Source organism: Barbus barbus, assembly GCF_936440315.1.
Source record: "Barbus barbus genome assembly, chromosome: 8".
NCBI lineage: Eukaryota > Metazoa > Chordata > Actinopteri > Cypriniformes > Cyprinidae > Barbus > Barbus barbus.
In genome coordinates, this window is record NC_136736.1 from 14,726,977 (window position 1) to 14,751,186 (window position 24,210).

General features: G+C 36.2%; 1 protein-coding gene across 1 annotated transcript in view; it reads right to left on the reverse strand.

Moving 5' to 3' along the window:
* Nucleotides 1-4,686: 4,686 nt before the first annotated feature.
* LOC306873797 (pseudouridine-5'-phosphatase-like) overlaps nt 4,687-24,210 on the reverse strand; it is a gene marked incomplete at both ends in the record, with an annotated part of 37,089 nt that continues 17,565 nt past the window's right edge. Inside the window, one exon of the mRNA XM_079423283.1 lies at nt 4,687-4,863. Within this exon, the coding sequence (XP_079279409.1) occupies nt 4,687-4,863 (177 nt within the window). The remainder of the gene's footprint in view (nt 4,864-24,210) is intronic.

A 24,210-nucleotide genomic window follows, 5' to 3' on the forward strand; every position in this document is an offset into this window, starting at 1 on the left:
ATCGATGGACTGGAGTTGTGTAGATTACTTTATTCTATTATTAATCTATTATTTGTGTAGATTATTCTGATTGTTTTATCAGCTGTTCAGACTCTCATTCTGACAGCACCCATTCACTACATCTTGGATGGCCTGAAAGTGTGTATTTCTTTTTTGGGGTGAATTATTCCTTTATATTTTGTGGTGTTACTGTGCGAATGGCAAGGCCAATAAAATACATTTTGTTTAGGGGGAAAAACCAACAACACTAACCTATAACTTAAAATGTGTTCTTACATTATGCAAAATGACATTGGAAGAAGCCCTAACAAGGGTTATGCATTTGTGCATATGTGTCAGCTGGGGATTTAACTCACGGGTGCTCTTTCAGTGTTTTCATTCCTGATTTGTATTGGTTCAGCACTGACTTCAGTAGAGTCAGGTTGTATTCAAATAAACAATATATTTGGAGGTAAATACAAAAGAAAAAGAACAAGACACTTGAATAAAATGATGACGTGTCATGCTTGTGACATGCGGTTCCTCATTAAGTCACTTTGAATAAAAGCATCTGCTAAATAATATAACCCTGCAAGGTCAAGTCTGCACACACAAACACTGCACATGCAGCTTATGAAAAACTGGACCTTGCTTAAAGGGGTGTTTTTTGTTTTTGTTGTTGTTGCTGTTTTCAGAATCTGCAGTGTTTATGCATGTGCAGTGCTTCTTTTTAATCACAGATGAATGCAGAGTATATTATGCATGATTAATGGAAGACTTTTTTGGACATTGATGCATATTAAATGAGAATTTAAGACCAATCTTACATTTGCAAAGAAAGATAAAAAATAAATAAATAAATCATTAACTAATGAGGGAAACGTGGCTTTAAACACTGTAATCAACTGAACTGTATTATTAGTAAAGGGCTGGAAAATAAAGAGGGAAAAGCAGAAAATGGTGAGCCTTTGATGATACTTTGAAAATAAACAAATGCACAAATGCATTAAAAATCTTGTTAACATAACAATAATACAATAATCACTAAATTATTTATGGATGAATAATATTTACAAAGTAATAAAGTAAATTTTAATACTTTTTGTAGTATCTCATAAAAATAATTCATACTATAACTATTAAAGGAAGTGCGGCTACATATATTTATATAATTCTTCTTTTGGCTCTTATTTTTTTCTTAGTTGAATGTCATACTCCAATATGCTATTAAAATCACATGAAATAGGTCAATAATATAAACAAGTTATTTAATTTGTTGAGCCATACATTTGCAAAAGAGAAAAAATAAAGATCACGCAAAGTGTGCTTCATTCAAGTATGCTCCAATAAAATGGAGAGTGTAGTACACACATAGCAAGCTCACATTTGGCACTATTCACAACTGACACTGCTTCAAATTCATGTAGTTTCATAGGTCTCACCCAATTATTATTGACACACAGTACAAATATTCTCTTGGCAATGCATTAAAGTGAATTAACTATATGCAAAAGTGTGTATGCACCAGGGTTAGAAATTTACCTGGGGATTGGGACAAACACATCACCGATAGTGACAAAAATGGCCTAGAAATTAAATCACAATTTATTAATTTGTGTTTTCTAACATTTTATATATTTTGCTATATGCTGTTCTAGGCTATAATGGGTTTCGGTATTGTTGAAAATGCATTCCAGAACGTATGTATTTATTGTTCAGATTGCCAATTTATTTCAGTTAACTCATTCAACTGAAATATTTGACAAAAATTGATGACAGGTTGTGTTTTTATACATCTGAAAAAAATTATCATAATGTAAAAAAATGCACCTGAAAATCAGTTTTAGCAAGGCAAATTGTTATTGTTTAGATTGATTGTTTATTTCAATTAACTAATTCAACTGTGAAATATTTGACAAATGGGTGTTACTTTGTGCTTTTCATGAAAGAATACGCCTTTGTAAAAGTAAAAATGCCCCTTAAAAACCAATTCCACCATTGCTCCTTAATAAAAAATAAAAAAAAGTTAATTTCTAACACTGGTGTATGCACACATGCCCCAGTCGCTCACACCCTAAGCCTTAGATCCTTCAGGTGTGAAATGACATGTAAAAGGCCTTCTTGGAGTGGAAAGTCCTAAAGAAGGAAAAGCTTTCCAAATTACCCCATCTTTGAGGATGAAAGGACGTGGCATATGCGGAGGAGGAAGAGGATGCTGGCAAAAACCCCTTTCTTCCTACCAGAGGGAAGGCTGAAAGAAGACAGGCTTGAACTCTCTGAGATGTTGGACAGCGCTGAAGTGAGTGAACATGCTAACTCCAGCTCTGAGAGGGCGGACACTGGAAGAAGATGAAAGATGACTGTGCTCTCGGATCCCCTTTATTGGATTACGCCACATGGTTCAAACTCAAAAATCTCTTTGGTATTTTAATAGACCTCTGCAAAGAGGAAAGGTAACGCTAATAGAAAACACGGCTGGTCAAGCGGGATTGTTAAACCACCATGTAGGATATCATAGACTGAATCAGACAATTTTTAAGATGCATTGGAACTTTGAAACCTGAGGAGCTGGAATGCAGAGAGGCTCCAAGAAACAGGATATCATAAATCTGTCCGGAGTCCTAGCTCCAACTAGCTGAAGCAACTCCTAACTTAGCAAAGCCTCTTTCATCAAACAGCTTACAACCTTGAGACAAACAAACACTTATTGATAATTCCAATTCAAGAAGGAGACTGTCAAATTTGTTGCAAATAATCAAGACTGATGGTCAAAGAGATGGCCATCACGGGTTCCACGATTGTATTCACAAGCTTCCTTAGACTGACTTCTCCCCCACATAGAAGACAAACCAACATTCCTGTCTAAAGAACATGCCTCGTTCTCCATAGAACCACATAAAGACTTTCATTTTCAATTTTAATGAAACTAATAATTTCTATGCATAACTGCATATTGTGTATGTAACCCATTTGAATATCCTTGTTTTAATAACTCAATATGTCTTGCTTTTAATAAGTATTGAATGGCTCGAGCCTTAAAGAGACCTATTGCATGTTTAGTATCTATGAGTTTGAGAATTCACGCTTGAAATGTTTCTTCCTGTCAATTCTTTGTCAAATGCATCATAGTCTTATTATGAAATCATGTTCAATAAGGTATACTTGGCCATAGCTTGTAAAATTCGGACCATGTGACTGATAACAAGCTGATTTATGATTTGAAGAACACACCCTAGCTAAGCAAGGACAGTGTCTAATTGGTCAAGGCGTCCAGATAGGACGGTCCAGAAGCTGAGTTTAAAACCTCAGGACATCCTCCATTCTTTCTCTTATCTCTCTTACATCACTCTTCTCCATTCTCTCTCTTGCCTTTTACTCTCTCCAACTCTCGTCCCTCTCACCGCGTGCGTGCTGCTCTTTGAGCGTGCCCTGGCCCACTTGCCATAATGAGAAAGAAAACAACTTAGTCTCATTACATCATTTTATTTTATTATTTTACTTTAGTTTCTTTTCTTTCCGTGGAGTTTCGTGTTCTAATGTAAGTTTGCTACAAAGTCTAGCTCCGACCCGTTTCAAACTTCAACCAGAAAGAACTCTGCATCCTCAGCCAACGCCCAAGAGACATCACTTCAAAGACTACTGAACCTCCAGCCAATCAGACACTTCGGGGAACCCCCTGTCTGCAACGACGACACAAAGGAAACCCCGTAACACAGGCAAGCAAGCAATGCCTCCAAATACTGAATTGGTGACTTTAATGTAAATTTTAGCCTCATTGAGAAACTCAAAGCGAGGGTTAAATAAGTGATTGATGGTTGTTCAGGTCTATGCAATATTACATATTGCTGTGAACTTGGGATTTCACATTTCCATTCTCTTAAACTCATCCTTTCCTCACTCTCTCTCTTTCTGCAACGTGTGAATGTGTGAATGCTTGTGTTCATGTGTTAGATTAGTTTATGTCTTAGGTTTATATAAATAAAACTGATTTATATTTTAAAAGAGAAGTATCTTGTGTTTTCTGCTCACAAGTTAATGCCTTAATCTGTCGATTTCGTTACTGTGCTAGTTAATAGTGTTTTCACTATATTTGGGATTTTAATATCCAGTGCAGAGTTTGTTATACGGCTCGTTCAGTGAATCGCCGTAACACTGATTCTGTTCGAATCCCTATAAAATCATAAATGATTCCCTTTGAGCTAAATTAAACTATTTGTTTAAATTACGTATTAATATTATAATGTAATAAACCCTTACAACCACTTACTGTAAATTTAAACCATGACCGGAAAGTTGTGAGCTTGAATTAGAGATTTATACACTGAGACACAAACACTCAAGACATCTGCATTTGGAAGGAAAAAAAAAATGAAAAAGAAAATGACACATTGTAATTGTTTGAAATGCAAAATATCAATATGGCCTAATGGTTCAACTGAGGCTAACTGAGCAGCATAATCAAAATTTGTCTCGGTGTTATTCGGGTGCTCAAAGGAAAGAGATTCAGAGTTGTGATTGGCTAAAAAAAAATCTAAACAATCAGCATTCTGTTGTGTCCCTGAACAGCAAATCCACGGCTGACAGAAATAATGGTTGAGATTAGTTTCTCCTGTTTTTGATTGCAGGAGCTACACTGCAGCCTGATTCCATTTTTCAAAAATTGACAAGATATAAGTGGAATTTAAATCACTGTGGTGATTACTGTCCTTATGGGTAGGCTGGGAGACCGAAAAGTTCTGGTCTGAACTCTTCCATGCTTCTAAGCAGCAAGGTTGCCTCCTGGGTGAGGCTGCGGTCCAGGTTATCATCTGGGATCATCACCACCTGCATTCCAGCTGCCAGACCCGCCTTTACCCCATTTGGAGCATCTTCAAAAACCAGGCACTGTGAAGGCAGAATCAGAACAGACTGATCAATTAAAACATAAATGCATGCCATTTATGCTCACAGAACTCAATATACTGACTAGTGTTGTCATGTACCAACTATACCAATACCAGTTCTCATGGTTCTCAAAAAAAAACAACAAAAAAAACAACAGATTTTCAGTTTAGTCCCGCATTTGAATATGACTCCCAAAACTTTGAAGGGTGTACTTAGCAGCATGAAAAATCAAACTTTTGTTCCGAAATTCCAAATGGGTTATACAATTTGCGAGTGTGCCGTATTACACTGAACAGACTCTAACATACTGAGAGGATTCTGACTCTCTGCCTCTGTTTGGCCATTGCCATTCACATGCTCAACAAACATGTCTGTGATTGGCTACAATGCTCAACGCTGAAGGAAGTGAAGACCGTCCATCTTATTAATTTCTTTCTTTTTTTTATTATTATTATTTAATTTTTTTACAGTCTATTTTTTACAGAAACCTTTGACGCTCTTCAAAGAGCGCTCACGCAAATATGAGAGCATCTGAAATCGGTCACCTATAGGTGGGTATCAGTGGGTACTCGGCTTTACCAGTTTTGCAGAAAGGCTGGTATTGTTACACTTTTATAACTGAAGTATTGACTTGGTACCAAAATATTGGTACTTTTCACAACAGTAATACTGACTATGTAGAGAGAAGATCCAAAACCAGGAGATGGAAAAACCCAAAATTTCAAATACAGTGCTACAAAAAGTAGGCCTACTACAGAGCCATATTTTGACATGCATGTCATCGACTGAAAATGGTTCTCTTGTTCTTCTACAGGCACTTTTATACAGGGCAAAGGAAGCACCAGGGTTAAGGTCTGAATAAAATTACTTCAATGATTGGTTAAAGAGTTTGACTGGTGCTGTCAAATGCATTTTAGAAGTTTAAATGTCAGGTAATGTGTCTCTTGATCTAGGCTAGCTCTCTCCCTTTGGTCCTCTCAGTAATTCATTCATAGCATCCAAGTTCAACAAAACCAAAACAAAATCAAGTTCAGTGAACCACATCATGGGCAAAGAGTTTCCAAATATTGGCCCACAATGTCAAAACCAAACCATCACCCTTCCACTCTGTTGTAGCCACCATTTACAACTGTTTGACACTGACCATTTGTGACTACTATATGACACAGCTTGTTACAGGAATATCTTGCATACAACAAAGCTTTTCCAATTCTCGAGCAGAAGATTTCATTTTGTTAGTGAATATTATAATAGTGCCTGAATATACATATTACACACACACACACACACACGTGTATATATATATATATATATATATATATATATATATATAGTGCCCTCCATTCTGTAATTTTGTCTCATATTCATATTTTAATCATATTTGTAAATGTCTTGACTCCATAGCCAACAGAGCAATATTGTCTTTACTGTTCCAATACTTATGGAGGGCACTGTATATTCAAAATCTTGAGACCAATGGTGGCAGATTCAAAGCAACTAAAGCTGCAGTCCGTAAGTTTTGCATCTTTGTTGCCATCTGTTTGAAAACCTGGAATTGTATTTTTTTGCGGAATTATCTTCCTTGCATGGGGTTGTGCGGCGGCTAGGGTTGTAACGGTATGACATTTTCACGGTATGATAATCGTCTCAGAAAATATCACGGTTTCACGGTATATATTAAACAATAATTATTATAAGTAACAATGACTCTTAAAAGAATAAGAACGAGTTATTTGAGTGAACAAATCCTTTATTGAAACAAACTTGAAATCATTTTAATGAAAGTAAGCCTCCCTTCTGAGGACAAAAAACAAAAACAAAAAAACAATTATAAAATAAAGCCATAAGCCTTATGTATATCTATATCACACTTTAACATTTTAATTCATGTTTTAAAATGTTATCAAATGAAAATTTAACAACACTTATTTTTGGCAAAGTGCTGCACAACAGAGGTATTCCAAGTTAAAACATGGACAAACATGATATTCCTTAAAAATAATGTTTAAATTAATTATTATAAAGAATATTATTATTTTTGTCATAACTTTTAAGTATATTGTACAATGCTAATTTATTTCTGTCAGGACTTCAAGTTAAATTGAACTTTTATTTTGACGGGTTATAGCAGACCTTTGAGTTTAGTGTATTTGACAATGGTTTTTCTCAAATAAAACTGGTTTTCTCTCAGAGCAGCTCCACTGATGTTCATGTTTATGTAGACGCTGAAAACACCATTAAAGAAGAGAAGATACTACACCATGGTAAACATGCCCCAGTCCCAAATATTTTGAGACCTGTAGCAGGCATCAAATTTGAAATGAGCTCATTTTGTGCATAAAATTGTAAAATTTCTAATTTTAAACATTTGTTATGTATTCTATGTTCTATTGTGAATAAAATATTGGCTCATGTAATTTGAAAGTCTTTTAGTTTTCATTTTATTCAAATTTAAAAAAAGTCCCAACATTTCCGGAATTCGGGTTGTACAATCTGCCATCAAAATGATACATTTAATTATTCTAGCTGCTGTGAGAAAAGGCTATAATGATAAACGATCCGCCACCCGCAGGATTCTCATATGCATTAGCCTGGTAGCCGGGACAACTTTTTATGTCGCAGTGACCATGCTCGAATTTCCCACAAAAACGTACCCATACCACTCAAATTAGAAAACATTATTATAAGCTAACCGTTGTGAATCAGGCTAAAGTAATGTGATAGATTTGAACACTGGCTGGTTATATACTTGCTCAAATATTTGATTTCAAATATTGACTGCAGCTTTAAAATAAAACATCAAAGTAATTTCTCAAGCTTTGTCTCACACTTTACAACAGTGAGCAAGTTTTTTTTTTTTTTTTTCATTAAACATATGCAGATTTGTCTTACTGTTAAAATATGCATTTCAATAGTTTCATTGTTATAATTAGTGGTTGACCAAGATGGGGTTGTCAGCATCAGATGCTGATATCTAGAAACCAAAGTGGTCAATGCTGATATTTAATTTAATGAATTTAATGATAGCAAATAAGATGTGCACAAAATTGCACAATTATTGAATTAACAATATTTTCTTACAAACACAAATATGCATCATCCATTGACTCATCTTTCAGTATATCTTCGGTATAACAAGAGAGATGTGTTTCGTTGTAATTGACCAAGTAGGCATATTATGAGATCTCAAAACTGCGAATATCTCACATGTTGGTCTAAAAGCCATTGGAGTCAGAACGCTTGCTTAGGAGCCACGCAATACATATAATTGACCCTCAGGAACAGAGATTCCACATTTTGTCCACTCATCACAGGAACAAATAAAAAAGGCACTTGAGTTTCCATGAATGGCTGTAATTGACTGATGTCACTAAGCCAGTTGTACGACGAGTGGAAGTGCCTCAACAAAGAGCAGCGGAAGCATGGAGCTCACTTAGGAGAGTAAAGCTTAGCTAATTCCCTTGTACCGGGGGCACAATTAAAACTTCTAATTACGCAAAGAGCCCAGCAAATGACCCATAATTACTAAGGCGCGCATTTCTGTGAACATAAAGGAAATAAAAAAGCTTGAGGACAAAAGCTAAGCGTAACACAAATGCTGGCTTTTTCTCTGTCAGCAATTTGAAGCAGAGCATCTTGTTGGATTAGAAACGGTCCAGACATCTAACACAAGAGAGATTCAGTAATTAGTCATAGCTAGTGTAAGAGAAGACTTACAATTCACACGTCACTGGAGCAGACAGCTGGGGATGAGAGGGTGAGACGACTGTCTCAAACACCTCTAATTTAAACAGTGAATCAGAGTTTTACAGTCGGATTTGCTTCTCACCTCAAAACATGGGGGAATGCTAAAAGGTAGACTTTGCTACCAGTTTATTTTAAATCCTGATTTTAGGCCTTCATATTACAATAAAACAGAAAAAGAATACCTTACAAAAAAATTAATGAGAGAGAGAATGTTTCACAATAAAGAGAGAACTGAAAAATTGCAGCCATCCATGACATAGCCTTTCCATCACAAATCATCCATCATGCACCTCCACAAATCTGCATTTCCTGCAGAGCAATTCGGTAGTGGAGCTGTACAGCAAAAACATATAGCTATTCTTATATATGTAATATATATTGCCAATAACTAGTCGTCTTCTGTTGCACTGTCATCACTAGTGTTGGGCAAGTTACTCTGAAAATGTAATTCAATTAATGATTACCGATTACTCCTTTGAAAAGTAATCACACTACTGTTCTGATAACTTTATTTCAAAAGTAATTACTTACATTACTAGTTATGTAACTTTTTTCTGTGACTACATCCATGAAATTTACATGAAATCCCAGCATAAATGCTCCCGATAAATATTTGTTATTAAAGCATCAACATTCACAAAACACTGTTATTTTTAACTAAAGCAAGCATAGGCTGCTGCGTACATAGTTTGGCAGAATGTCAGCAAATAGCACTGCTTTTATAATCTCTAAAACAATGACATCTCAGTTCATCGCAATCTCACAAAGCTCTGTTATAACACAATTAATTTATGCATAATGAATCTTTCATAATGTCTAGACTACAATTTGTATGTTATAATGGGAGGATTCGTGAGCATGCAAATTTCAGCACTGCACTTGCAATATTTGGGCCATTGTGTTCCAAAAATCAACATTACGGTTACACTTTACAGTAAGGTGTCATTTGTTAACATTAATGTTTTAACTAAAATGAACAAACAATGAACAATGCATTTATTACAGTATTTATTCATCTTTGTTAACATTAGTTAATAAAAATACAATCATTCATTGTTAGTTCAGCTATTCTGCTGATAAAATGATAATACAAGACTTCTTCACCTTACAAATGGTTGTTGAAAGCAAAAGTTCCATGAAATGCATATGATATTTTGTGATTAAGTGTGACAAGCTTGAGAAGAAAAAAAAAGTACTATTTTGGAATCTGCACCTCAAAATTAGTAAGAAACAAATATTGTATTTCATTCAGCAAGTATGATGTACTGCGTCATATATATATATATATATATATATATATATATTTATATTACATTACATTATTACATTGTTCATTTAGCTGACGCTTTTTTTTTTTTTTTTTTTTTTTTAATTCAAGTTTTTTGTATTGCTTTTCGGAAGGTAAATGGGTAACAAGAGTACAACATAACAATAATAATAATAATACAGGGTTACAAATTTCTACAGGCAAGGTTGGAACAGTAAAAAAAAAAAAAAAAAGTACAATACAAAACCTACTGCCAAGTATAAATCTATTCATTCTGAGTTGTTACTGTAACATATGTCCAGAACTCTTCCCAGGGAGACAACCCATCCTCTTTCACCCCATTTACTCTGTTGAGCATGGGTTCGTAAGAAGCAATTTCAATCATTGCACTCGCCCAATCTTTCAGTTCTGGGGCTTTCACAGTCTTCCAGTGTCTTAGAATAATCCTACTAGCCATTGTAATACATATCATCACAACAGAAAGTACCCGCTTAGAGACATTTGGTAATTGAGATTTATCACCTAGTAAACACAGTTGGGGTGTTAGAGATATTGTGGAGCCATACCAACAACTTATAATATCTATAACTTGTTTCCAGAATGGTTTAACTAGGCTACACTCCCAGATACAATGTAAAAAGGTACCAGTTTCCATCTGGCATTTCCAGCACAAATTGTCCTTCATCAGTTTCATCCTGTAAAGTCTTACCGGAGTGTGGTAGTATCTGTGGAGAATCTTATATTTATATTTATATTTCTCGTTTGGCTCTGTTCGAAGGCGGTCACATTTTTCTTCCCTCCCTCCCTACCCTGAACTTCCCTGCTTGCTCTCTTGTATTGTCCTGTCCTTCTTAAGAGACTCTCGCTGCACTATTTACAAAACCGAAATTATGGATCTGATCAACTGGTCTCTTAACGCAATTGACACCATCTTCTCGACTAGGAAAGCGGGATCTGGAGAACCGGAATGTCCCGCTGGGACGTTTGCTGCTGGCTTACACGATGGACGCATGGGAGAGATGGCGGGTCGTGTGTCTGGCGGCTCTCTCCGTGGAGGATATTGAAGACATCTTCTTATTCGGAACAATGATAACTGGGTTTCTGCTATTTGGATTAGGCATTGCCCTAAATTATCAGAAAATTAAGGAGACGGGACTGGCTATCCAAAACCTCTCAAGGCTGCCCGTCATGATGAAGGCTGTAGGCAGAGCGGTCGCCTCTGAAACAGAGGCGATTAACCGCAATATGGATTCGATCACGGCTAAGCTCTCGGCTTTGGAAAGGAAAATTGATGGACAAGGAGATCAGAATGGACAATGAGAATAGCTGTGAAACTGGAAGACAGCTGTTCGCCCTAAGACAAAACAATCTTATCTCTTTCCGGCTTCCCACAACAGAACGGCTTGGCAAGGTCGCTCTGGTATCAACTCTCCGGTGAATACTGCAGGGAGACGCTCTTTCTTCCATTCCCTCCCCCCATCAAACACCTTGTTATTGTCGGGCGCTTGTGCTCTGTCCAAGGTCGTTTCCATGGCAATTGCTATGTCGCATCACAACCTGCGAACTGAGTCGACTGGTTTGGAGTGCTGGCGAAACGGATTTCAAGGCATACGAACTCACACGAACTTACACATACACACACTCATACACTTCCCTACCCCCCATCCCACGCCTTCGTCGCTTCATCCTGTCAGTGATAACGGGTCTGTGTGTTTGCGCTGTAATGGCTGCTGGCCGGATGGCTGTTTCGTCTGAACTAGGATTACTATGCAAGTTATGTTCCTGTGTTAACTGTGCTTTATGCTGAGGTTTTTGTCTGTTCTCACACTGCACTCTCGTTCAGGAGCGTAGTGTGAGGACAATTTTTTTCTCCTCTCTTTCCTCATGTTATGCTGTATTTCTTCTTCTTTATTGCATTTTGTTGCCTTGTACCTACATGTGCAATGACAATAAATTGAATCCAATCCAATCCAATATTGAGTGAATTTTCCCCTTGCTTCCTTTATATATTTACCACACCCCGCCAAAATACTGGACGAAGTCTCTGGATCAATTTCTTCAACAATATCTCTCTGCTAAATGGTCTTTAAATTTCGAAGATCACTACTCCTATAGGAGTTTACCATTTTATATAATTGTGAAGATTTATGAGATTCTTGTATTTTTTTTTAAATATCTTGAAATAGGGTTGTCAACCATGGGGCCAACTTTAGACAGTATACAATTACGTAGCTGTAAAAACGTCCAGAGGTTTTCCTTTCCTAAAAGATTATAACGCTTCTTTAAATTCTCATAATACCTTAACACACCGTTTTCATACAAATCATCAATAATGCTTATACCTTGCTGGTGCCAATACTTCCAATAAATCATATTTTTACCAATACGAATTGCCGGGTTACGCCATAATGAAGAATATTTCTGTAAATAGTGAGATAATTTAAATGTTTTATGAATTCTAACCCAAACATCTCTACATTTACATTTACATTTATGCATTTAGCAGACGCTTTTATCCAAAGCGACTTACATTGCATTCAAGTTACAGTTTTTACATTTTATCAGCTCTTGCTTTCCCTGGGAATCGAACCCATGACCTTGGCGTTGCTAGCGCCATGCTCTACTATTTGAGCTACAGGAAAGTACAAATAGTACATCTCTAGTATGAATGAGGACAGGATTTGTAGTATTAAAAGTGGACTGTGAGAATACTTCAATGGGATTGAAAGGTGCACATATTTTATATTCAACATTCATCCAGTCAGTTTTATCCTTTTCCTGATTCCAATATTTAACTATTTTTGCCAGAACAAATGACAAATGATATAATCTACAGTCAGGAAAACCCAGCCCTCCTTTTTCTTTAGGGGCAATCAGCTTGTTTAGATTTATCCTTGCCCTTTTCCCATCCCACAAAAAATATTTCATTAAACTGTCAAATTTCTTGAAAAAAGAAGATGGTACTTTAATCGGAAGCATCATTAATATATAATTAAACTGGGGGGCTATAACCATCTTAATAATACAAATTTTCCCCAAAGAGTAAGTCTAATTTTTTCCCACTTCTCCAGATTAGTTTTAAACTTCTGAAATATATAACGGGTCTAAATTGGAGAGGGGGGTAGCTTCAGATTTATTCCAATTGACTGTATAACCAGACAATTTTGAGAAAGATTGTATGACATCCATTAGGTGTGGTAGAGAGGTCAGGGGGTCAGTTATAACCGCTAAAATGTCGTCTGCATAGAGTAATAACTTATGTTCTTTATCTCCGGCTTTCACTCCTCTAATCCCAGAGTGTGCTCGATTAATAATCGCCAGTATTTCCAAAAAAATAATAAACAAAAGTGGACTTAATGAACACCCCTGACGTGTCCCTCTTGAGAGGTTAAAAAAAGGGGATACTATTCCATTTGTTATCACTGCAGCCTTTGGTCCTTTATATAGTATTTGAACCCATGAAATAAAGTTTTGCCCAAAGCCAAAATGTGACAAGGTAGAGAATAAAAATTGCCACTCTACCTTGTCAAAGGCTTTCTCCGCGTCAAGAGAAATGGCTGTTATTGGAGTGTTTTTGGATTGGCATGTTGAAATTAGGTGAAACAACAATCTTAAATTGTCAGATGAAGCTCTATTGTTCATGAATCCAACTTGGTTAGGATGAATAATGTTTGGTAACACCTTTTGCAGGCGATTGGCTAAGATTTTTGTCAGAATTTTCAAATCAACATTTAATAAGCTAATAGGTAATAGGGGTCTGTAACATCTCTACCTTTTTTAGGAATTAAAGAAATATAGGCCTCGTTAAAAGTTGGGGGTGCTTGCCGTTTCATAAACATTTCTTGATATACCTCATTAAGTATTGGAGCTATGATCTCTACAAATTCCTTATAGTACTCCGCAGGCAAGCCGTAGGTACCCGGTGATTTCCCATTTTTCATTGATGAAATTACTTCTTTTATCTCGCTTACTGAAATAGGAAATTCCATCTCCGCTACCTGATCTGGCTGCAAGCTCGGCACTTCAACGTTTGCGAGAAAATCTTCAATCTCATTTTGAACCGAAGTAGTATGTGTTGTAGACGTATAAAGCTTTTCATAATATTGCTGAAAAACTTTATTTATGTCTTTGGACGCAAAAATTTGTCTATCTCCCTGTTTAATTACTGGTATTGTGTTGGAGGTATTTTTTTCTCTCAGTTGTCTGGCTAACAATTTCCCTGTTTTCTCTCCCCCTTCATAAAAATTTGTTTTCAATCTATACAGTGCATATTCCACCTTTTTATTATAAATCTCAACAGAAAAGGAAACTTTATAAAAATGTCAAAGGCAATAAATTGAAAACACCTGTTGTACTATGCTGTTGAATCTCTCTCAGCACATGCCAGCCAACTCATATCTCATTGTGTTTAATGCGAGCTGACGTTGTACTCACCACCACAAAGAATTATTACAGTAATGGGCGTTGATGGGGAAAAATGGTGAGGGGTCCTTTCACAACAAATCTATTGCTACTAATAGTTACCTCCTAAAGATAGCAAATAACAAAAATTAAAAATGTTTTATGTAGCAAGCATCTAGCAGGTAGATGTTCACCTGTTTAATTTCAAATAAAAAACACGGTGGGATATAAACAAATGGTGAGGGTGACATAAGGCATAATATTTAGCACTTCCACAGGATGGCCAAAAATCTCTTGCACACGCAGGCAAACGTGCCACACTTAATTACTAGACATGAATTCTAGGATCATGCAAAGATGACCTGACAGTGGAGTCCATCTACGGTCCAGCGCTCTGGGAAATGTCAGGGGCCAGATGACCATCTCAGCTAGGCAACATCAGAGTGACTAACATCATGTGTTATATAGAGAAGACACATCGCAAATGCATTTCTCATGCACACAAGTTAACACACACACACACTCACAGGCAGTGGACTTAAATAAAACTGACAGACTATAAAAAGTTTAAAGTTACTTATTCTTGTGAGATCTCACAGATGGATGTGTGCCTATAAAACACAACACACGTCCTATGTGCACTGCATGGTGCAGCCCTGAAGGAATATGTTAGTTCAAGTCCCCACAAGTCTGTTAATAACTGACAGGGGAACCTAGCTGTAACATTTAGACCAATCAGACACACAAATATTTGTTATATTTAACAAATAATCTCTTATGCCCCCTCACCTAAACAAAAGGCCAACTATGAGGGTCTGTGGACCCTTCCCCCCAAATGCATCTAACACCTAAGAAGGCAGAACAGGTATCTGGTTCCATGGCAACCCATCTGATAACACTGGTTTTATTGCTCAAAGGAATGCGGGAACTCACTTCTTTGCCCCTTAGGAAAGAGAAATGGAATCTTCTCTAATTAATTCATAGAAAAACCTTTCTTTGAATGAACACACATATCTTCAGGGCATTGTGTATATTATTACTCTTCTTGTATGTGTTTTTGTGTATCGTACTCCATTTTCTGCATGCTTATGATAGATCACTAGTTAATATCACTCTAGCTGTATCATGTTTAGTCTCTATCAATTTGTCTTCGGATGATCTAATTGAGAGTGAATATTACATGTCGATACCTATGCAACACATTAGTGTCCTAAGAATCTTTAGACGTTTGTGCATTAACCCAGGCAAATTACCTATGCAAATTACCATGTTCAGAGACAAAGGGTCATAAAAAGTTCCCTCCAAAAATCCAGGACTCCATTGGGTATTTGACACCCCAGAGGTGTGACCTCTATAGCAGATAAAGCTCTCTCTTCAGAGATGCCCGGCAGTCTGCGGTTTTGTTAGATCCTAAGAGGTTGTGAACTAGAACTTTTTCTGACCCTCTAAGTTTTTGTGCCAGGCCTTTGCGGCCTTGTCTTTCCATTCAACCAAGCTCCTTGGACCTCAGCATGATCTCTTTCTTAGCTCTTTTCCATTCAAAACTTGGAAGAACATTTCTACCTAAGAACATTTTTGGAATTCATCACTCTTCAACCCAGAAGAATGTGATCGGGAGTCCAAAACTTTGATCTGAGACTGCATTCCGGACACTCGACCCGACAAAAGGCAGTGCAAGTATAACATTTAACTAAACGAAACAGAGGTTTAGTATAAGTTATAGACTCCGTTATAAACGGCGCTGATGGTTTTACTCAGGTGGTTAAATGACTTCCTCCATAACTGCATTCTCTGGTTTTCCTGATGGCTTCATCCATCAACTATCATTTAGCCTTTCCCATGTATGAGTGATTGTACGTATGTTTGTTTGTTTGTTAGACTAGTTTGCGTTAGTGTTTAGTTAATAAAAGTTGTGTGCACAAATTACATGAGTTTCTGGTTCTGCCTTGCAAATGAATGTCCCTTTACGATTTTGACCCTTGCTACAATGCTCTAATGCATTAATAGGAAAGTATTTTCTGTGGCCAAGGAAATACCCTTTCTTAGAGTTGATATGAACTTACACTGAATGTTCGCTGGACGGACAGATCAGTTGATGGCAATTTAATTCTGCGACAGCTATTACTGTCAGGCGATATAAATAATTGTAAATGAATCATAATTAATCGTAATTATTTATATACAATTCCCTTTTGAGCTTATAAATTGTTACATAGTCTTGTTCCCTCAGAGAATTCATGCAGCAACAACAACAAACATAACTATACAAAACTAAAGACTTTTCTGTACAATATTAAAAAAAAAACTGTGTTTAACCACCCACACTCTAGTTTTACCCATAAAAAGTATATAAAGCCACTGTCATATTTTTTTTTAGCACAAACATGCCTATTTCTATGCAAATTAAGCTAATTATGCATTGTGCCTCATTCACAAAACTCGCATTATTTGTCTGGCTCAATTAACATTGTGTTATTACCTCTGATTAATATGCTGATTTGCTGCTTAAGAAACATTTCTTATTATCAATGTTGAAAACAGTTGTGCTGCTTCATATTTTTGTGGAAACTTTTTTTTTTCTTTTAGTAATCATTGATGAATATTAAGTTCAGAAGAACAGCATTTATTTGAAAAATAAACATGTTTATAGCTTTTTGGATGTCTTAACTGTCATTTGTGGTCAATTGAATGCTTTTGAAGAAATTATTAATTAAAAAAAAAATCTTATTGACCCCAATAGTGCATGTAAAGATGGATGGATGGACTATTTTGATGGATGGATGGACGGACGGACAGACGGATGAATGGACTATTTTGATGGATGATGGATGGATGGACTATTTTGATGGATGGATGGATGGACGGACGGACAGACAGATGGATGGACTATTTTGATGGATGATGTATGAATGGAATATTTTAATGGATGGATGGATGGATGGATGAATGGATGAATGGATGGATAAAAACAATTAATTAATAAATTAATGGAATATTTTAATGGGTGATTGGATTAAATATTTTAATGAATTGATGGATGAATGGAATATTTTAATTGATTGATATATGGATGGTATATTTTAATGTATGTATGGATGTGTGGATGGAATATTTTAATGGATGGATGTGTGGATGGAATATTTTAATGGATTAATGGATGAATGGAATATTTTAATTGACAGATGGATGAATGGAATATTTTAATTGACAGATGATTAGTATATTTTCATGGATGGATGGAATATTTGAATGAATGGATGGAATATTTTAATGGATGATTGGATCAAATATTTTAATGGATGATAGATTAATGGGATTTGTTAATAGTTTGATAGATGGATAGTGTATTTTAATGCATGGATTAATGTGGATGGATGTATGGAATATTTTAATGGATGGATGGATGGATGGAATATATTGATGTATGGATGGATAGAATGTTTTGATGGATGGATGGATGGATGGATGGATGGATGGATGGATGGATGGATGGATGGATGGATGGATGGATGGATGGATGGATGGATGGATGGATGGATGGATGGATGGATGGATGGATGGATGGATAGATAGATAGATAGATAGATAGATAGATAGATAGATAGATAGATAGATAGATAGATAGATAGATAGATAGAACAATTTAATTGATTGATGGATGAATGGAATATTTTGATGGATGGATGAATGGTTTGGATAATTTAATGAATGCATGGATGGATAGAACAATTTAATGGCTGACTGGATTCAATATTTTAATTGACTGAAACATGAATGGAATATTTTAATGGATGGAAGACAGCAAAAAAGTTCTAGCATATTCAGTTGTTCTATAGGAAACTAATAATAAAAATAAAAAATAAAATAATAATTTTACCACATGCAAAAATGGCTAAACTGTAGCATGCAGAAGTGTCATGCTAAACAACGCTCATGACAAGTAATCACGATTTAATGGCTTGCCGCCAGTTTTATAAGGCTGTGGTCATTAGCCTGAGTCCATCTGCTCTGATATGGAGCCAAAACTCAGACATGACAAGGCAGAGATGACAACAACAGGAGAGGGAAGCATATTCTCATCATCAAGTGGATTAACGCGTGAGTCACATAAGTGACTGTACACATACCACGTGACTATAGGTATGTGTGAATATATGCCAGTGCCAGTAAACAAGGTTGTTAAAGCTCTGTTGAGACTGTGACAGATTGCTGACAGCATCTTCTGTGATCAGTGGGCCTGTGGCTGGCCAGAACCGAGATGAGGTATAATGGAGAGAAAGCAGACTGATGACACCCAAACTTGACACAGAACACTTTATTTGGTCAAGATGACCAAAACACCATTCCTACTGTTTCACTGTAAAACTTAAACATAATTGGATAAATGCAATCTTCACCCATCACTGCTTCTGCCTCAGCCTCAAATGGCCTGCTCTACCAATATGAAAAATCATTTTAAATGGAACCCTCAGAGGTCGGAAAGGCATCTTGGTCAGCATTTTTGTTTTTATATACGACAGTTTAAATAGACTTTCACAAGTTCTGTGCTTGATGACAAAGTCTATTTAAAAAGCGCTTACTTAATTTCTCCATGGATATATCTCTACATATTTCAAAGGATTCAGTGAACAATTGGGGCCTGTCTTTGGATGATATATTTAGTCTAATCTTAAATTGCATTTCTCAACACCCAGTTGGCATGTTCTTCAGAGGGACTTGGGCGGGTGATCAATATGGCAAAGCTCCTCAATAAACTTCAGCCCACTCACACTCTTCATGAGGTCTTGAACTCGGCACGGTCTCCACTCTGCACAAAGCTGTGGGTTGATAAAGTGCTAAGAGGGATTGTGAAGCACTGCTTGGTTAAGGACGATTTCAGTATCAGTCTTGAACACAGACATAAGAAACTAAACACACACACATACACTAAAATGCTGTATTACTGACTTAAGCAAGCCAAGATTTCTTTGTATTCAACGTAATTTAGAATGTGTACAACACATCACACATTCGTTGTTTATTCTTAACTGAATAATATTTACATTTAACTTACCAAAAATTATACAATTACATAGGTAATAAGCATAGTTTTGATCATTTTAATGGAAGCAATTAGCATTATGTTTACCAAGTGTTAGCTTTTAAAAAAAAATAATAATAATTTTACTCATCAGAATTTCACTATTGTAATCTTTACCACACTGTATGATATTGGTCACAGTTTGCTATCTGAGACAAATGTTTGGGGTTGTAAAGATTTCTATTGTCATAGAGCAAAATTATTGTTTTTTGTGATTAATTTTAGCCTCCGACAAATTGCTGGTAGTGTCAAAGAATTTAGGTCACACTTCTACAGCGTGACAGCTCTTACTGCTCATGTGCATTTAAAGAATAAATAGGGTTGATGAATTTTGAACACAAAGTTTTCTATGGCTGTTCACAGAGCTCCACACACATTGTTACCAATAAATTGCATCATAATTGTCCCAAATTGTTGTTATTGCGCATAATGATTTCACCTTATTTGGAAGATACTGTGCATTTTTTAATAATATATTTGTCTTTAAGGTGCTTGAATAAAGTTAATGGATATACAGAAATAGCATAATATAGATGATGATACAGATGCACATTCTTTCCTTTTTTTTGGTCGCAGTGCTTTTCATCCAGTGTGATGGAATTGTCTAGATGTCTTGGCTACGATTTATTGTACAGTCTGGCATGTAAACTGCATTGTCAATCTCTTTGAAGTCACCATTAAGATTTAAAAAAACAGTTTATATCAGGCTTTACAACTCTCACTTTCTTTATTTTTTTTGCGAACAAGTCTCACATGTGTAACGTTTTAGCTCCAGTGTATGAAACAGTCTGTCTGGTTATCAACTGTACCTGTTTTCTCTTGGAAAAGTTGTGCTTTGAAATTCAACCCTTTGAAAGCCCTGCCACTACAGCCATACACATGCAGACATTGACATCTTTGTCCACTGAGTCGCATCTTGTATTGTTTTCTGAGTATCCCATTTTGAGTGTTCCACTTCCACTGCAAAACATTTTATGCAAGAATGTGACTTATGTACATGTTCCCAAAGAAATGTGCTCAACTGGGGTTATACACCAAATTCAGGCAAATTATACAGTGCTTCATTAAGACTCTTGACTAGTCAATGAGACAGCCCACCAATTAATGTGTTTCAAAACTATATGGACACTATGCGGATCCCTAGTTCTCTAGTACCTCACACCACTGACAAATTCACAAAGTTTGAATCCAGTACAAAAAGAATCATTGAACATTGGATTTTGTTCCTCCTAAAAACCACATTCTCTCATCTTTTGTCTAGCTCCATCTTAAATATGCTGGATCACTCCACACATTCTCTGTCATTATGATAGATGACGGCAAAAAATGTGACTTCCCTCGTGTTCACACAAGTACATGAACTTCAGTTCCTCTATGTTTCATCAATCTAAGCCATGGGACTGAACCCACCTTTTATAAAGCTCCACTCCCTTCACTGCACTGCTCAGCACTGAGGGATGCAAAATGTCTGACTCTTCCAGAAAGAGGTGGTCCACTTCCTTGCCTCTGGTCACAATGGAGACAGATGACTGGGCATACATACATTACTCACATGCAGGAGAGGGCTTCCATGCCTCTGGAAAGACTACTCAGTATTCATGTCATGCTGGCCTTCCTCACATCACCACGTGCATGCAATGGATGGAGATCAGAAAGTCGCCTTTAGATTCCCTCTCTAATGCTACTTGAAAAGGTTGAGCTGATTAATGGCCCCTATACAGTTGATAGTTGGGCCGGATCTCCTTACTATGGGAAACACGTGTGTTTCTTACATGTGCTTGAGACTTATCAAGTTCGATCCTAAGAAAAAAAAAAAAAATCTAAACACCAAAGCAAAACGAGTGTTTTTTTTTTGTTTTGTTTTCCAAACGGAAACCATATATTGACCATGTCCAAAGTCAATGCATGCACAATGGAGAAGGATTAATTTTTGATCTGAGGTTCCCTTTGAAGAGCAGGAACCCACATATATTATTGAGAGTATTCTGGTGCAGGGTGATGAACAGTCTGCGATCACAGACAGACATACATGCTTGTAATATTTTTTTCTCATTGATATCCAGACCTTCTCTCAGATGTCAGTGTTCTGAAATGACATGTATCACATTGGTTTGGTTCTGGTAACTTTCGTTACCTGCTACGTCCTTGAGCTTTGATCACAGATATAATGTTTTAAATCAGCAGAATGTTTCAGAGGGTTTTCACCTTTGCAAGATTCCACGTGAGATAATAGCACAAAGTAATGATGGCAGCTCTTTGAATTTCAATGTCTTTTCACAGGTTTTAAAGGTTGAAAGATAATTCAAGAGCAACTTTCGAACCGCTGACCTCCTAAAACGACAGCTACATTAGCACCACCAATTGCCTTAACAAAGAGGTGCCACTCTGGCATTTCTTCTCTAACCTTTTTCGCTTCGTCCCAAGGACATCTCATCTAGTGTGAAAATACATGGTACAGAATTAATCAATTGTCTTTTAAATACATATTAAAATAGTTAAATGGGTAGATCATTCCAAAATGAATATCCTGTCATGATTTACTCACCCTCATTTCACTCTAAATTTGTATGATCTTGGCAGAATGGTCAAGCTGCTCTTTTCTATATAGTAAAACCGAATGGCAAACAGGAGCTGCCAATTCCCAATAAATGCACTCTATAATGCTCATGGCATTGCACTTCAAAGTATTGTTTTCAATTAGCTATTTACTGATAATGTCTAAAATAGGTCAAACTTCATTCCAACATCAATGTTTCATGCAAACATCAAACTTCATTCACACATCAATGTTTCATGCAAACATCAAACTTCATTCACACATCAATGATACCAAATATAATTGAACAGAGACCTTCAGTTTTACAAAGGACTTTGGAATGACAAGACTTCATTTCTATAACAGTTCTAATATAATCCTGTTAGTCAACATAATTCTAATAGCATAAACAAACTGAAAATCATCCAGAAAAGAATGGGCAAAAATAAATATAATAAGGGTGAGAATCTTTGGGTTGAGAGCAAACTGAATTCAATTTAAAATTCACTGTTTTCACCATGAAAAAAATACTAAAATGTATTTGAAATATATGTATATATGTACTTAATAAAAATGCCCAGCAATTGTACTTTTGATATAATAAACTGATATACTTAAAAGCCTGCTAAATTGGAACAACTAATTTTGTACTTAATGCACTTTAATTGTGCAGAAATAGTGCTAAAGTCCAACTAAAGATAAACTGAAGCACATTTGATTGTTCTGAAGTGTAACTATTGTAAGTATACTTCAGGAAAACTTTAAACATCTTGCATTTAAAAACTGGTATTATTAAAAGATCATACAATCCTCATCAATAGTGACATTAAAACACATTTTAGGCTTAATATTAAGATCAAGTAGTACTCCAAATAAAGTTTATAATAATAATTTTTAAATCAGTAAGACTCCAGCGATATGTCACTAAATATGTTAATAGACTATACTTAGTATGAAATAAATGTATTTTTCAATTCATTAGTTTTTTACTAGAGTAGTATTCAAAATGATTATATTTTATTTGATACCGAAACTTTTAAAATTCATATGATTCATATGATTTCAAAAAAGACAAAAAAAAAAAAAAACTAATGTATGACAAGAAAAGAAATAATGCCAAACAACAATTTTCTGCACAAAATTAAGCATTGCCTATTTCCAGGTACACAAGCTACATACACACTTTCAAACTTGACACGTAAAGGAGTGTCATGCCAGGTTTGCTGTCACTGATGCAAAATTGGACAAGTAAGATAAGAGACCTATGGCATTATAGGAAGATTTTCAGTGAATAACTGAAATAGTCTAATCCTCACTCAAAGCTTTCATATGGCTTCAGAAGATGTGATGTCTCTGTAAGGAGGGAAAATGCAGCAAAAGGTTAATGGATAATATTCTGTAGAAATTCACTACCACCATTTAAAGGTGCAATAGGTGATTGTCTTTAGAATTGTTTTTTTTGTTACGCTGGTTGAAAGTCTCTTCACATCCCTATTGCAATCATTAAGTTAAGTGGTCTAAATGTATTTATCTGTATTTATAGACCTGTTTGTGAACGCGGAAGTCTTTTTTACCCCGTCTTAACGGATTTCTATGGAGACCGGAACATGAGAGCACCCAAACGGAAGTTAGAATCAGTCATGGTGCCGCTCATCGGTTACTCAGGAAAAAGGTCTATATATTCTGTGGGTGTAGGACCAAGGTGTAGGTCTTTCCTAACTGCCTGTCAACGTATGTATTTGCATACCTCTGCGCACCCGGTTCGCACAGACACGATACGTCATCAGCGCATTCACGCACACTGTGCAGACAATGGCAGACAAACATTAACAACCCAATCTTCCTTCCTGGTATTGTAGTACTTTTACTAACTGTATTATAAAGTTTCCTCACTGGTGAATGACACATGATGTAGCCCAGCGGTTCCCAATTCCAGTCCTCGCGGCCCCCACTCTGCATATTTTGCATGTCTCGCTTAGTAACAACACCCGATTCACATAACCAGCTTGTTAGAAGAGAGCTACGTGCATGAACTATGTTCCGTTTGGCATGCTCCCTACACAGTGTTCTTTGCTCCCTACTCCCTGAGCATCCATTGAAGTGTATTTTACTTAGGAACATTCACTCACGGATTTGCGCTACGCAGCGTCTTCACACACAGATGAAACTTACTGGAGAAGTGTGAAGTGTGAAATAATATACCTCTGTAAATAAATACAATTTAAATTCACATCTCGCACATTTTAATGCCATTTGTATGGAACATATACACTCGCTTTGAACTGGAATCATGGCGGAATATCTGATGATGTCCAC